The sequence below is a fragment of the Marmota monax genome, unplaced genomic scaffold, assembly GCF_021218885.2.
Source record: "Marmota monax isolate L192 unplaced genomic scaffold, Marmota_monax_Labrador192_F-V1.1 WCK01_AAM20220418_F8-fsc00106, whole genome shotgun sequence".
NCBI classification, from domain to species: domain Eukaryota; kingdom Metazoa; phylum Chordata; class Mammalia; order Rodentia; family Sciuridae; genus Marmota; species Marmota monax.
This window is the reverse complement of record NW_026695218.1, coordinates 6,836,711-6,851,904: the sequence shown is the minus strand read 5'-3', so window position 1 is coordinate 6,851,904 and position 15,194 is coordinate 6,836,711. Positions and strand designations below refer to the sequence as shown.

Genomic DNA, 15,194 nt, shown 5'->3' with positions numbered 1-15,194 from the left:
GTTCAGATTCCTTATCATATAACTGCATAAATATCTTCACATACAGAATCTTCTATATCCTTTACCCCTCACAGACAAATTCTAACTGTTAAGATTATATAATTTCCAGAAAACCATTTAAAGGCCAGATAGTGTTAGAGTGATACATCATTCTCTTGGGCACTTGTGAGCAGCTTCTTAGCTTCTTTAGTGCCATCATCCAGGATGGATCAGCGTCTCCTTCACCATGTCTATAGGTGACATGTCTATAGGTGGCATGGCCCATTCAGCCAAGATTCTTTTAAGATCAATGTAACATGGCCCATGTCTTAAATGGCCAGTAAGAGGTACAAAAAACAGACAAGAGAATCACCAAAACCATGACTGATAGGGCGGAACCATTAAAATAGACAAACTTGCACATACAAATTTTCCTTAGCTTGGATAGTGAAGGATATGGGCAGATGGTAGAGTGAGAGCCTCTGTGGGCCCAGATGGCTCCTTAGTTAAGACCAACCAAACCTCCCCATTCAAGCCACACAAATGGAGGGTAGTGGGCAAAGCAAGGCCTTAAAGCAAGTTAGAAACAAGCACCTCTCCTTGGCCAGACTCACTTCTAAATCAGGGCTCGGGACTTGGCAATATTGGCATGCTGGATTTAGTTAACACTATTCAAAATCAAAGGCTATGGGATTTTGTGAGCAACTTCCACACCTGTACCTGGGGGCCTGTTTCTATCTCAGAAGCTGCACTTGATTCTTATGGGAATATGCTACCATTTCTACCTCTCTGGATATATTCTCCTCATACAACCCAAGAGAAACACACTCCAGCACACACACAAGGCACATGTGGATGGATCATTTTGCTCCCAAGCTAAGAGCATACATATGGCTGGATCCTCCTGAAGTAGAGTCCATGCTGCATCACCTGTGTGTGGGCCTGCATGCCCAGGTCACTGTGGCCCTCAGCCACTCTCTACTGGGTGGGCAGGTCTCCATGTCTCCCTGAAAGCTGTGCCTATGTTTTGCCTCAGGATCACACCACTGTACCCTCAGTTTGTCTTGTCTGTGCAGGCCCACTTGCTAGGATTGACCCAACATTCTTCCTTGAGAAGCTGTATTATCCTCTCTCCCACAGACCTCCCATCTGCCTCCACCTCCCAGTCCTTGTCACAGCTGTGAGGCCACACCTGTCTCCCAGAACCCACACACTGAGGTGCATCTTCAATATAACAGCCCGCAGTAGCCACATCCCTGCTCATCCCAGGTCCCCTTTAGCCGCTGGCCCACATTAAACATGGGTGAAATACCACTAACCAAGGCTGGCTTCTAATGTCATCCTGCTCAGGAAGCCATGGGAGGAGAATGCCTGGGATGTGAGTGGTCTGCAAGGTTAAGGCTCATGGCACTGTTTGTGCTTGATTTGGGTGTTTATCTTCCAAAGACGAGAGAAAGTTGCATGGAGAAAGGAGTTTATGCTTTGGATTTGCATTTGCATGTCTTAGGGAGGTACATCCTGAGCTAAAATATGCAGGAAGTCTGCTGACTCCAGCCCTGAGCAAACACCACAGTATGTGCCCATGGCCAGGAGCCTGTCAGCTGAATGTGGTCAGTACTGCTGTCTGCTTTGCAGGGACACCTGTAGAGCAGCAGCTGCAGCAGGAGCTTTGCAGAATGAAGGAAGGAAGAAGAGGAGGGGCCAGGGAGGTGAGTGTGGGAACTGCCAAGGGTGGATTTTACCTGGACGAGGAAAACATGAGCAGGGAGAAGCCCAGCTGTGAAGCACCTTGTTGCTGAGCCAGGGGACGTGCACTGTTGCCTGTCCCGAGTGAGCCCAGGGTGAGAGGCACAGAATCCAGAGTAGGGATCATAGTTGATCTCTGAGAGGGTTAATGTACTGGATGAGAGATGCTGTGGCTTAGCAAATAGACAGTGTGTGGTAAGTGTCCCACAAGGGGTAGCACACTCAGCCATTCCAGATCCTTTTTCCCCAGCTGATCTTTTAATTATGGCTAACAAAAGTGAATGGACTTGGACTACCTTCTCCATCACAACCCAGATCCATCATCTTGGAGTTTATAATTAACCATGTCCAGAATCCAACCAATAGGATGGGTATCTAGGCCTATTTCTAGAAGTAGGGGTGGTGCTAGACATTGTCTCCAGAATGCCAGACACAGTCTGAGGACTGAGTCTGCCCTGGACCCTCGTGTCTTTGTGGTAGCAGATGAGAGAACATGGGTCAAGGTCAGGGCTCTCTGCTGGGCCTTGTCCCAACCCTAGGACAGGATCTAAAGGCCAGGCTCTTTCAGGTGCTCAGTCCTGTTCTTTTTCAGCAGCCCAAACCTTTACAATCAGTCAGGAGGCTTTGCATTGTACTTAGAAATACAGGATTCCTTCAATATGGATCCTGGAGAATGTCCAAAGGGCAGGGAGAATGCAGTTTCACTGTCACAGGAAGACATCCTCACGTACCAAGAGTTCAAAAAGCTTATAATGAGGCAATGATGGTGGAGGGGAAGGGACTGGATACATGGCAGCTTTATTTAAGATATTCCACTGAATCTTCAGAATAACCCTAGAAGGCAGTATTGTTTTCCCCATTCTGTTGATGGAGACACATAGGCTCGGAGAGCTTTAGGGACATATATAATGCCCTACAGCTAGAGAGGGAAAACACAAGGTTCCAATCAGGTATCATGAGGCACACCCTTGGCAAGATCTCCATTGTGGGAGGCCATCCTCGCACGTAATTTGAGTTACCTCCCTGGCTGGGTGAGAGGCACTTAAACACAGCTGTGTCAGAGCTATTCCCCACCCTTTTCCAGGCTTTGTGAAGAGGTGTGCCTGGACACTGCCCTGAAGACCCAATCGTTGCCCCTGACCTTGGGATACTGTCCCCCTTAAATTTCATTGGATGGGATTTTCCCTGGAATTTTTTGTTCCCCAATAAAAGCCCACTCCATGGCGTGTTCTCTCTCTCTCTCACTAGTCTGTTCTGTAAACCTCGCTACCGCATTAGGTGGCTGGAGGCGGGAGCTAGGAGAAGCTGTCCCGGAGCTGGTAGTAAAGGTAATAAGAGTCTTGATTCTTTAAATTAAAACTCCCTAGCAATTACTCATGAATCGAACCTTCTTTCATGAAGCCAGCTCTGGTCGCCTGGCAGACTGCATGATCCCTGGGAGACCTGGTGCCCTGGGGACACTCACGTGGCTTCCTGTTTCTTTTCCAGGGTTGCCAGGAAGGTGTGCGGGCAGGTCTAACTGCCTCTACTGGACCTTGATATTGCAGATACAGAAGTCTCCCCATGGCTCCTTATCAAATCTGCAAATACCAGGAGAGTGACAACAAAAGCATCCTGCCTTTGTTCTACAGTGGGTTGGCTGACCACATCCCTGTCACCTCCCACTACATACTGATGCTGCCCCAAATCCTCCTGCTTTTACTTGGGGTGCCCCTACTCCTTGTCGCTGGCTTCTTGTTCCTGACCATCTTGTCTACCTTTATCCTCCTCATGTCCCTGAGGCTCCTTGCTATATACCTCTGGAAGTCTCATGTGGCCCTGTGTTGGTGCACAGACCTGGCTGACATCACCAAATCCTCCATGAGTAAGTATGGCTCCTGCTAGGTGGCTGAGTCTGAGGGGCAGGTGGTGGACATAGTGGAGGCTCCTCCAGTAGCAGACCGCCACTTAGGTAAGAAGCAATTACAGTTCTTCACCTCTCAGTGGCCGTGGAACACCACAGAAAGGGGATCGCAAAAGCCCTTGTTAGGACTTTCCTCCGGTTTGTCTCATTCAGCACTACAATGAAGTTGTTTTTCAGACTACTGGTACAATATAGTGTAGAGATCCTCTGCCAGAATATGGGCTTCTGGAAGACAGGCTGATCTTTTTTGGGGAAGGTTTGGAAGATATCAGGTATTCCTAATTTCATTTAATGTGTGATCTCCCTTCTGCCTGTGGTCTGTTTCCTTCTGTAACAGACAGGATCTGATACATGCTTCAGTAGTAACAATCAACCCCTGACATTTGGCTGACCACATTCCTGCTGACCACATCAGTTTAGTCATCTAAACTCTGACCCCTCAATGCCATTCTAAGTGCTTCTGGCATTGATGGCCAGCTGCAACTCTCTAAGACAGCCTAACCCCACCTTCAGGTCTGTCTCCTTAGTGCTTCTCTAAAACCTCAACTATCCACACAGTTGTTCCCCTCCTCCAACCTTCCCCTGCTATTCCCATCAGGTGTCTGCTATCCCCTGGTATAAACAATAAAGCTTATTGCTCTTGCACATATGATTCCAATAGGACTGTGCTCAAGATTCCAATAGGACTCTTGCACATATTATTCCAATGATCCCTGCTCTGGATTCTGAGACTCTCACCCTGGGCTCACTCGGGACAGGCAACAGTGCACGTCCCCTGGCTCAGCAATAATGCGCTTCACAGCTGGGCTCCTCCCTGCTCATGTTTTCCTCGTCCAGGTAAAATCTATCCTTGGCAGTCCCCACACTCACCTCCCTGGCCCCTCCTCTTCTTCCTTCATTCTGCAAAGCTCCTGCTGCAGCTGCTGCTCTACAGGTGTCCCTGCAAAGCAGACAGCAGTACTGACCACATTCAGCTGACAGGCTCCTGGCCATGAGCACATACTGTGGTGTTTGCTCAGGGCTGGAGTCAGCAGACTTCCTGCATATTTTAGCTCAGGATATACCTCCCTAAGACATGCAAGTGCAAATCCAAAGCATAAACTCCTTTCTCCATGCAACTATCTCTCCTCTTTGGAAGAGAAACATCCGAACTAAGCACAAACGGTGCCATGATCCTTAACCTTGCAGACCACTCACATCCCAGGCATTCTCCTCCCATGGCTTCCTGAGCAGGATGACATTAGAAGCCAGCCTTGGTTAGTGGTATTTCACGCATGTTTATTGTGGGCTAGGGGCCAAAGGGGACCTGGGATGAGCAGAGATGTGGCTACTGTGGGCTGTTATATTGAAGATGCACCTCAGTGTGTGGGTTCTGGGAGACAGGTGTGGCCTCACAGCTGTGACAAGGACTGGGAGGTGGAGGCAGATGAGTGGTCTGTGGGAGAGAGGATAATACAGCTTCTCAAGGAAGAATGTTGGGTCAATCCTATCAAGTGGGCCTGCACAGACAAGAGTAGAGGTTCTCAAACTGAGGGCACAGAGGTGAGGTCCTGAGGCAAAACATAGGCAAAGCTCTCAGGGAGACATGGAGACCTGCCCACCCAGTAGAGAGTGGCTGAGGGCCACAGTGACCTGGGCATGCAGGCCCACACACAGCTGATGCAGCATGGACTCTACTTCAGGAGGATCCAACCATATGTATGCTCTTCACTTGGGAGTAAAATGATCCATCCACATGTGCCTTGTGTGTGTGCTGGAGTATGTTTCTCTTGGGTTGTATGAGGAGAATATATCCAGAGAGGTAGAAATGGTAGCATATTCCCATAAGAATCAAGTGTAGCCTCTGAGATAGAAACAGGCCACCAGGTACAGGAGTGCAAGTTGCTCACAAAAACACATAGCCTTTGATTTTGACTAGTGTGAACTAAATCCAGCATGCCAATATTGCCAAGTCCAGAGCCCTGATTTAGAAGTGAGTCTGGCCAAGGAGAGGTGCTTGTTTCTAACTTGCTTGAAGCCTTGCTTTGCCCACTACCCTCCATCTGTGTGGCGTGAATGGGGAGGTTTGGTTGGTGTTATCTAAGGAGCCATCTGGGCCCACAGAGGCCCAGAAGACATAGTGGTGGCTTAGACCACATTGATGTGAACAAGACAGTGAGACCTGGGCCACTTGGAAGTACATTTTTTTTGGGGGGGGGGCACAGAAATGGCAGGACACAGAGTGATTCAAATTGGGATGAGCAGGAGGAAGGGGTGATAAATGACCACCAGGATTATAGCAAGAGGGTCTAAGAGGACAGTAGGCAGTAGGCAGACATAGAAAAAAGATCAGTAGTTGCCTGTGGGTGTTGCCTGCCACAACCTCATGGAAAAGTAGGTGCTGGGGCTCTCAGCTGGGACCAAGGGCCCCCAGTGGAAGCTATTGATTTTCTAGGTGTTTGACTTGTGATCAGAACTGGAGGTGAACAATTTCCATGGGGACAGTGAGTGTATGGCTCCTGGTTACATTCTTTTCAGTACCTTTTAAACACTTAGACTTTAAGTACTTATATACTAAGCCAAAATTTAAGACTCAGAAGAGCAGAGCAGAAGATTCCAGGGTGCAGTGAGTGCTTCTAGTGAGAGTCTGTGATATCAACCAGTCAGAAACCTAAGTCAAAGTGGAAGACAAGAGGTTTAGGGACTGTCCATGTTCCCAGTCTCCCTATATGCATGGTCATTTACAGTTGGCAGCTTAGATTATGACAACAGCATCCACAGTGAGATGTGGGGGTCATTAAGCTGTGAAAATCAGTTCCTCTTCTGATCAGTGTAAAATGTAGGGAGCATTCAATTTGCTATTGTTAGCATTTTTAGATTCCCAGTTCAGAGACATTAAGCACATTCACATTTTGTGCAAAGAGAACAGATTGCAGTGTTTGTCATTCTTTCCTCCTTTCAGTCCAACCCTTAGCTTCAGTGCTCTGGGTGGGAGGTTACAGCCAAAATCCAAGGGACCCCGCCTCCCCCCGCCACCGAATTATAAGATTGGGAGCTTCCCAAGGCCCCCAAAGTTGCACAAACAGCATACCTGCTCAGACCTTGGCTGACCTTGCTCCCCTGGTGCCATGTGTATAAATTCCTTTCTCAGCTAGTTGAAGGAGACAGGGAGATGTAGACAGGCGCAGGTTTGGGGTGAAGGCGGGGCAGCTATTAGCAGTGTGGGCATTCCCATGTGCAGTAGGAGATTGCAAAGGTCCTGCATTTGATTGGAGGGCAGCCTCATGAACAATACAGGGGCAGATTCTCCTGAGGCTCCAGCTTCATGGTTGATGCTTTAAGGAAGCTGTGGGCCATCTCACTTCAAGGCAGAATTTCTTTTCCTGATGCTAATGCTGGTTTGGCTGAGCCAACTTTGTGGGTTCATTATTGAGGCCACCTCGTCAAATGTGTCTGTGAGCCAAGAAGGCCAAACTGTCGAACCTGATCATTTGTGAAATATTTTCCAGTTGAAAGACTTCACAATTGAAGTTCAGAGCCTCCTGGGAAGCTGGCTGGAAGTGGGCATTTGCTGCAGGTCATGTCAGTGTGAATCAATAAGGGGCATGTGTGTGGCCTAGATGCAAACTGTTATAATCAAGATCTTGCTTGTGGCAGTGAGTGGCTTTCAATGAAGCCTATGTAAGGGAACAGGGCAAGGGAACAACCCAGCCCTGGGAGTTATCTAGTATAACATTTACTTCCTCAGAATCTTTTTTTAAAGTGTTTTTAGTGGATTATAGTTACACATAATAGTGGGGTTCATGTTTTTAAATATTCTTAGTTATGGATGGATACAATACCTTTATTTTATTTATTTTCTTTTTATGTGGTTCTGAGGATCCAACTCAAAGACTCACATGTGCTAGGAAGGTGTCTACCACTGAGCTCCAACCCAAGCCCAGTGGGGTTTGTTTTTGTATAATCATACATGTATGGAATATAATGAGCTCCATTTCAGTCCCCTGTGCTTCCTCTTTGCCTCCCCTCAGGGTCTTTTAGGAAGGAACACACAGAACCATCCTACACAATGCTCAGCAAGTTGATTTTGTTGTTGATGCTGCCATGAGGTGTTAAGAAAGAGTGACATCATCCCTTTGTTGACTTTGGCTGCAAGGCAGTGGTGTCTAGATCCAGGAGTCTCAGGCTACTGCCCTCAGAGCCAGGGTAAAAGCCAAGGAAAATGAAAACAAGGATGCTGCAATCTCACTGGATTAAAAAAAAAGGAAAGGAAGCTGGAAGGCAGCTCACTATAGAGCTCCAGTTTAGCAACCACAAGGTGAGGTGTTCAAGCATCAGCACCAAAGAAACACACGCATGTGCCCCAAAACATAAACACACACAAACACACACACACACACACACCCCTCTCCCTCTCTCCCTCGTCATAGAGCATTGTCTTTAAAAAATAGCCTTGTAAAGTTCCCTCTGTCCCTCTGAGACATGTGCAAACCTCAACAGCTAGTCAGCCTTTTGCCAGCTTTACACCCACATCATCCTCTCAGGGATCCGGGCACCTTCTTCAAAGAGGAATCATCAAAGGACACAGGGCCCTGCCTCCCAGTCTCTGGAGGAGGGAGGAGGCTAACTTGGCTCTAAGTGGCAAATCATGAAGATTGAAATCCCTTTCTCTTTGCGTAAACCCACTTGGCAAACAGAGAGGCAGGTGCCCTAGATGAACACAGATGATTGCTGGCGAGTCCTCTACTGGAGTACTCGTTAGTGTTTATGGGCACAGCGTGGAGTGGGGGTATCTGCTGGCTGTGTTACAGGACAACTACTCATTTTCTCCCTTGATGAGCATCACAGAGGTCTAAGGCTTCTCCATGAGGAAAGAGCTTTCTTTCTGTGCTGCCCCAGCAGAGAGCTCTGTGTGCTGGAAGGAGATTTGATTTGCAATTCTACAGCCAGAGGACTTGCTCTGGGAGTTCCCCAGCAGGGAACAGCATTAGAACACCCAATCCCTTGATATAAGGAGAGTAACTAAGATCAGAGTAGGGACGAAGAGCAGGAGAAGAAGATTAACATTTAACAGGGATGAGAGGTGGGAGGGAAAGGGAGAGAGAAGGGAAATTGCATGGTAATGGAAGGAGACCCTCAGGGTTATACAGTGGAGGGGGTAGAGAGAGAGGAGGGGAGGGGAGGGGAGAGGTGGGGAGGGGGGAGGGTGGAGGATGGGAAAGGCAGCGGAGCACAACAGACACTAGTATGGCAATATGTAAATCAATGGATGTGTAACTGATGTGATTCTGCAATCTGTGTATGGGGTGAAGGTGGGAGTTCATAACCCACTTGAATCAAAGTGTGGAATATGATATGTCAAGAAATTTGTAATGTTTTGAACAACCCACAATAAAAAATTAAAAAAAAAAAAAAGAACATCCAATCCCTTCCTTCTGGCATCTAATTCAGCCATAGCAGAAGCTTTTAGAGCCTTCCTGAGGCTCCACAATATTTGGGAAGAGGAACCTGGAACACTCTCATTTCTTTTTTTCTGTTACTTTTTCTGAGGTGCCTTGTGCATGCCAGGAAAGAGCACTTTCATTCTGGACTCTCCTGGGCAGTACCAGGTACCCTTTGCTCAGGGCCAGCCTGCACCGTTCAGCACCAAAAGTGACCATAGCAGGCCATCACCGGCTACTCAGGGGTGCTTTCCAGAAGGGATTCATGGGTGTTTGGCATCCCAAGAGAGTAGGCTTGGGGACTGCAATTCCAGTGTCTGTGTTCCTTTGCAGAGTTGTGGGACTTTGGGCTTGGGAACTTCCCTTGGTGGGGGTTCAAGTGAATGAGAGGAAAAATATGAAGTCTTGCTTTAGGAACCAGATGGAGATAGGGATGTCATGGATAGGGAAGATCCTAAGAAGCAAGGGCTTCATGGTAGAGGCCACTAAACTGCTCAGACACTTGTGGTTAAAGCTTTGGGGTTATGTTTTTACTTCCCCTCACACACAGGCCTTTCACCCAGCCAAACCCTGCTTAGGAACAAGACAGAATACTGGCCAGGCAGAGGACCAATGGCAGGTTCAAGCCATTGCTGAGTAATGGTTCTCCGATCAGCCCTCACTACTCAGACCAGGTGGCCTATCTGTGCCTGCTTCTGTTTCCCAGATGCATCCTTGCAAACTCCACCTGGGCAGGCACCCCGAGGACCCACTCAGGCCTCTGAAGAAAGAGGGGCCTGAGTTCTGCCAAAGCTCTGGTGTATGTGACCACCTACAGCTGGAACCATCAATGGGCCCCTACAAAGGAGGTGGGCCTGGCCTGGGTTCTCAGGCTGAGCTGGTCTGCACTTAGGCTCTGGATGCAACCCCTCCCCTGATGTCCATGCCCTAGGCCCTGCCTGCCCTCAGCTCCTCTGCCCATGTAACCTCAGCATCTCAGCCCCTCTCCACTCAGTATCCATCCAACAGCACTGGGCAGCACCCTGCCTGGGGTCATTGCCCCCCTCAGCCAGCCCTGGGCTGCACAGTTCTTGCTGTGGTTGCACATCAGCGACAAGGCTTCTTGCCACACAGAGGTGTGGTCCTGCTATGGAGGGAAGACCAGACCTCCCCAGAGGTTGCTCATGCTGAGACTCATCTTTTCCCTGGATATTCTTGCCCAAGACCTTTACAACAATCTCCTGAGCCAGTGGTCACCTGCCTGCATGGACTCCCCAGAATCCCCTACAAGTTGACCCTCTAGAGGAGGTACTGGTTATCCCACCACAGCCCTTATGCAAGGCCCCTTCTCAACTTTTCATACTTAAAACACCCTACTAAGAACAGCAATTCACCCCTAGCCACCTGCCCACTCCCATCCTCGCCCCTAATTCCAGGTTTGCTCATTATCATCCGGCACACTCAAAATGCTATGGGTATGTATTTTCTCTTCTATTATTTAGTAAGTGCTACCAAGCAGGGAACATTTTATTTTGGGTTTACTGATGTATCTTAAGTTCCCAGAACAAACCTGGCCTCTAGGAGGTGCTCAGTGAATGTGTGCTAAATGATTCAACAACAGGCAGCTTCAGTATTCCAAGTAGCACAGACACTGGGAGGAGACAAATTTAGAGTGAAACTGCTAAGCTTAATCTTCAAAATCCCTTCTTCCCTTGCAAAGGCTTTTCCCAGATTTCCTATTTGGAGTTGCAATGTTTTGTCCCACAGGTAGGCTGTAAATGTGTATTCTTTAGGTTCCCCACAACCAGATTGGCTGTAAAGGCAGGCCTGCCTATGGATGGAATTATGGATTTTGGAGTCAAACAGACAAGGGTTCAAATCCTAGTTCCACATCTAGTCTGTCTTCACCTTTCTGACTCCTTTGCCTAACATGTGAATCTGGGGTCAAAGTGGCAGCACCCACTGACACTAGGCACAATAGCCACTCTCTCCCTAAGAAAATCCCTTAACATCATTGCTCCCTCTAACTGTTATCTGCTCCTTGAGAGTCTTGACTCATCCAAACTCTTTTACTATTTTGGATGAAGTCTAATAAAATCAAGCCATGTAAGAGTGTAAAAGTTTCCAAGATTTGTTAATATTCCTGATTTTCTACCACCACCATCTTTATCAAATCCCAAAACATTCCCATCAGTCCAAGAGGGTCCTAATGCTCCAGCAGCCATTGCTTACCATTGTCCCTTCTCCATAATGCTAGCCACAACCTAAGATGACTGCACAACCTCTTTTGGATTTGTACATTTCTCTCAGGCCTGTGGCAGTGTTTCCTGCTTATCCTGTAGAGTGCCCCACTGAGGCTCTGCTCCATCTCCCTATTCCCCTCAGCCCACTTCTGACCAAGAAAAGCCTCTCCAATGCACAATCACAGGTTCTGAGGACGTGAGGGACTTTTGTCCACTCTTGTTTTCAACAGGCATCCAGGGAACAGGGAAGCTGGTTAGGGGATACCACCTTTAGGAGCAAGGAGGGCCAGAATGCAAACAGGTAAAGGGCTTCCTCCCTGGTCAGAATTACCTTTCCAAGACAATCAACCCTGTCCATTGCCTGAAAGCAGTGGTACTGAGCAAACAGAGGTATGGGTGTGTGAAGAGTTAAGAATGTTCCAGGCCAGGGAACAATGCTCAAAGACCTCTAGCAGAATGAGAGCTTCCTTTTGGAGCTAACCAGAGCAGTTGGCTGTTTGGGAACTGAGGTCAGGGACAGGGAAAGAGGAAGGCAAGCTGACTCTAGGCTCTGAATCTCTCAGCCCCTAGGGAAGCCTCCACATTGTTGGGATGGCCTTCCCCAGTACCCTGGACTCTCCATCTCCTTATCATCACAGTACTTCAATCCTGGCACCTTCCTTGGCCTCCTGTCCCTCTGGCCTTTAAGCCCTAGCAGGGTGTGACCATCTCTGCCTGGGATGAGTACAGGGTTTCCCTGCTATTGAAAGAAATTTCAAAGCACAGGGACCACTGAGGACCTCTTCTTTTGTTTCCCAGTCCTCTGCCACTGGGAACTGCTCTTTAAGGCATTGAACCTCGTTGGGCAAGAAGAGCTGATGGCACCAGAGCAGGGAGAGCCTGCAGGGCCTCCTCCCTGTCACATAGGGCCTGCCTTGTGGGACCACTTTAAGTGAGAAGTTGAAAACACAGCTCAGGAGACAAGAGATACCTGATGTGAATGGCAGGATAACAAAAGTGGGGAGGGTCAGAAGAACAGGTGCATACATTGTTGATTTCATCAAGGCCCAAATGAGGCAGCCTGAAGCAACAGGATGGGCCGGTCAAGGCTACTAGGTTTGGTTATCAAGGCCAAGGGCAGGAGAAAATCGTGACAGGAGGTTGAGGCCTTTGGTCCTAGACAACTTTTCTCTCAAGTTTGGACAAATCCCATGAGCGTGGTTAAGGGTTTCCATGTAGGTGAAATGGGCGAAGGCCAAGGCTGAATCCCAAAACTGCACAAGCTGTGGCCCAGGTGTCCCCACAATGCTGAGAAGTAGAAACTAAGGTAAGAAAGACCCCCTAACACTGCCTAAGGGGTGAAATTTATGGATCAGTCTCACGTGGACTCTCTGGTCAGGAGCTCTGCCTCTTGGTGAGGGAGACCAAGTATGTGGCTCCAGAACCCCAGGAACATGCCAGAGTCACAGCTCAAGCAGCTGGGAAAAGGTGACAGTCCTGTGAACATCAATACTGACTCATGTCCCAACTCTCCCATCTACAGCAGGGAATCTTTCCTGAGGCTCAAATATGGAGTTTGTGAACACCTGGGGACAGAGTCTGGGACCAGGCTGAGTGCTAATCCAGGATAATTTTGGGACACCCACCTGTCCACGTCCTCCTCCAGGACCCACAAGAGGGCTCCACCCACAACCTCCCCTCAGTGAGCCTAGCCCATGGGATTGGGCCCTGGAAGCACCAGGAGGACTGCACCATACCCAGGTCTCCCCATGGAAACATCCCCCTCCATCCACAGCCACCTTCCCACCCCTCTTCAGGGACAGGGCACTACAGTGAGTACATTGCTGCCCAATTCTTCCCATAGAGCCACTTCGTGCCCCTCTGCTCTGGACGCTGAAGCTCCTCCATTTCTGAGCCAGCTCCATTTCTCCCCTGTCTAGATGTTTCCACAACCAATACCTGTGTGGCAATGGAGAAGTCTTTGTTCCTTTCCCATTTTTCATTTGCTGCTCTTCAGTGACTTTGAACCCTGCCTGAACTGGCCTGCTGGGACAAGATGACATACATGTCATGGGCACTGCAGTCAATTCAGGATATCTCCACAGGTATCCTGAGACCCAGAGAGCTGCTCAGCACAGACCAGGAACAATGACTGGTCAACAGACTTATAAGCAATGTGTGTGCGCAGTATTGTTTGGCTTTTTATTAATACAGCATTACTATGGTGCTAGACACCTGAATCATGGTCACCTAGAAGCACTGAATGGAATAGAAGCTACAGAATTGTCAATCAGATCCTGACTGATACACAAGACAATAGCTCACAGGCTTCCCTCCTGCGCAGATGGGAAGAAGTAAGTTAAATGAATTGTATAAATGCCCAGTAGTCTAAAGACCTTGTCAAAGAAGTACTCTCCTGTCTTCTGGAAGCCCATGCGCAGGTAGAGGGTCAGAGCAGCCTCCTGTACAATGGTAGTATCAAGGACAACCTCATTGTAGCCCTGAGTCCTCGCAAACTGGAGGACAGTCATGACCAGGGCTTTCCCTAGTCCTTCACCTCGGTGCTCCAAGGCCACAGAGAGGTGAAACAGCTGCAGTTGCTTCCTCCCTGGGGGGGCGTCCTTCACTGGCAGAGCACCCACTATGCCTGCCACCTGGCCCCCAGACTCAGCCACCCAGAAGCAGGAATCACGGGCCCTCAGGTAGGATTTGGTGACGTCAGCAAGGTCTGTCTGCAAACACTCGACTACGTACTGCCTCCAAGGGTGTCTGGCCAGCATCCATAGGAAAACAAGGAGGGTGACATCGGATACAAGAGCCAGGAGCCAAGAGCCAGAGGCCAGGAGTAGGGTGACAGGCACCCCAAGTAAGAGCAGGAATGTTTGTGGCAACTTCAGCATGTGGCGAAAGGTGGCAGGGACATGTTCGATCATCCCTTTGGAAAACAAGTCCAGGACCCTTTTGTGGTCAGTCTCCTGGTATTTGCGGATGTGATGAGTTGCCATGGGGAGACTTCTTGTGTCTGCAGTTTCCACAAGTAACAGATAAACCTTCACGCATGCCTTCCCTTCAGCCCTGGAAGAGAGAGCAGAATCCATGTGGGTATCTCTGGCCTCCATAGATCTTAGGAGACAGCTCAAGTGTGTGTCTTTACCTTGGCCCAAAAAGAAGCAGGCCACCACCACTGGGAGGAGTTGTAGGATCAGAAACACCTGCTTGGAACCCAGCCTTCTATGGTTGTTTTGAAATTTAATAGAATGACTTATATAAAGTACTGATAGAGAGCTGGGGTTGTGGCTCAGCGATACAGAACTGGTCTAGCACATGTAAGACCCTGGGTTCAATCCTCAGCATCACAAAAATAAATGAATACCATAAAATTGGGTCCAGCTATAACTAAAAAATATTTTTTAAAAAAAGCTCTGATATATACAGTCCTCACCACCCCTCTGTGTGAGTCAGTTTTTCATTTTGTAACCAAAATACCTGACAACAATTAGATAAGGAAAGATTTATTTTGGCTTACAGTTTTAAGGTTCAGTCCTTTGTCAGCTGGCTCCAGGGAGAAACATCAAGGTAGAAGTTCATGGCAGAGGAATGCTGATGAATTCAAAGCAGTCGGGAAACTGATAGAGGGTCAGGAAGAGAGACAGGGACAGAAGATTGGCCTGGGCGAATAAAACCCCTTCCCACCACGCCCCCAGTGACCTACTTCCTCCATCTAGGATCCACCTCCCAGTAGTCCATTCATCTATCAATGGATTAGTCCATTAAATGGAGCCTTTGGGGGTGGGGGGTGGCAGATAGTGAAGTTTAAATCTGGAATGTTCCCCAAAAGCTCATGTGTGGAAAACATAGTCCCCAGTACAGCAAGGTTTGGAGTAGGACTTTAGGTTCATGAGGTCTCTGGAATTATCAGTGGACTAAACCATTAATAGCTGATTG

General features: G+C 48.5%; 1 protein-coding gene across 1 annotated transcript; it reads right to left on the bottom strand.

The window, feature by feature from the left end:
* Positions 1-13,452: 13,452 nt before the first annotated feature.
* LOC124084908 (probable N-acetyltransferase CML1) lies at positions 13,453-14,909 on the bottom strand. Its single transcript, XM_046432356.2, has 2 exons — positions 14,776-14,909; positions 13,453-14,324 (listed from the first exon to the last, which is right to left on the bottom strand). Exon 2 carries the CDS (start codon positions 14,252-14,254, stop codon positions 13,571-13,573), a length of 684 nt encoding a protein of 227 aa, XP_046288312.1. The 5' UTR covers positions 14,255-14,324; positions 14,776-14,909; the 3' UTR covers positions 13,453-13,570.
* Between the last annotated feature and the right edge of the window lie 285 nt (positions 14,910-15,194).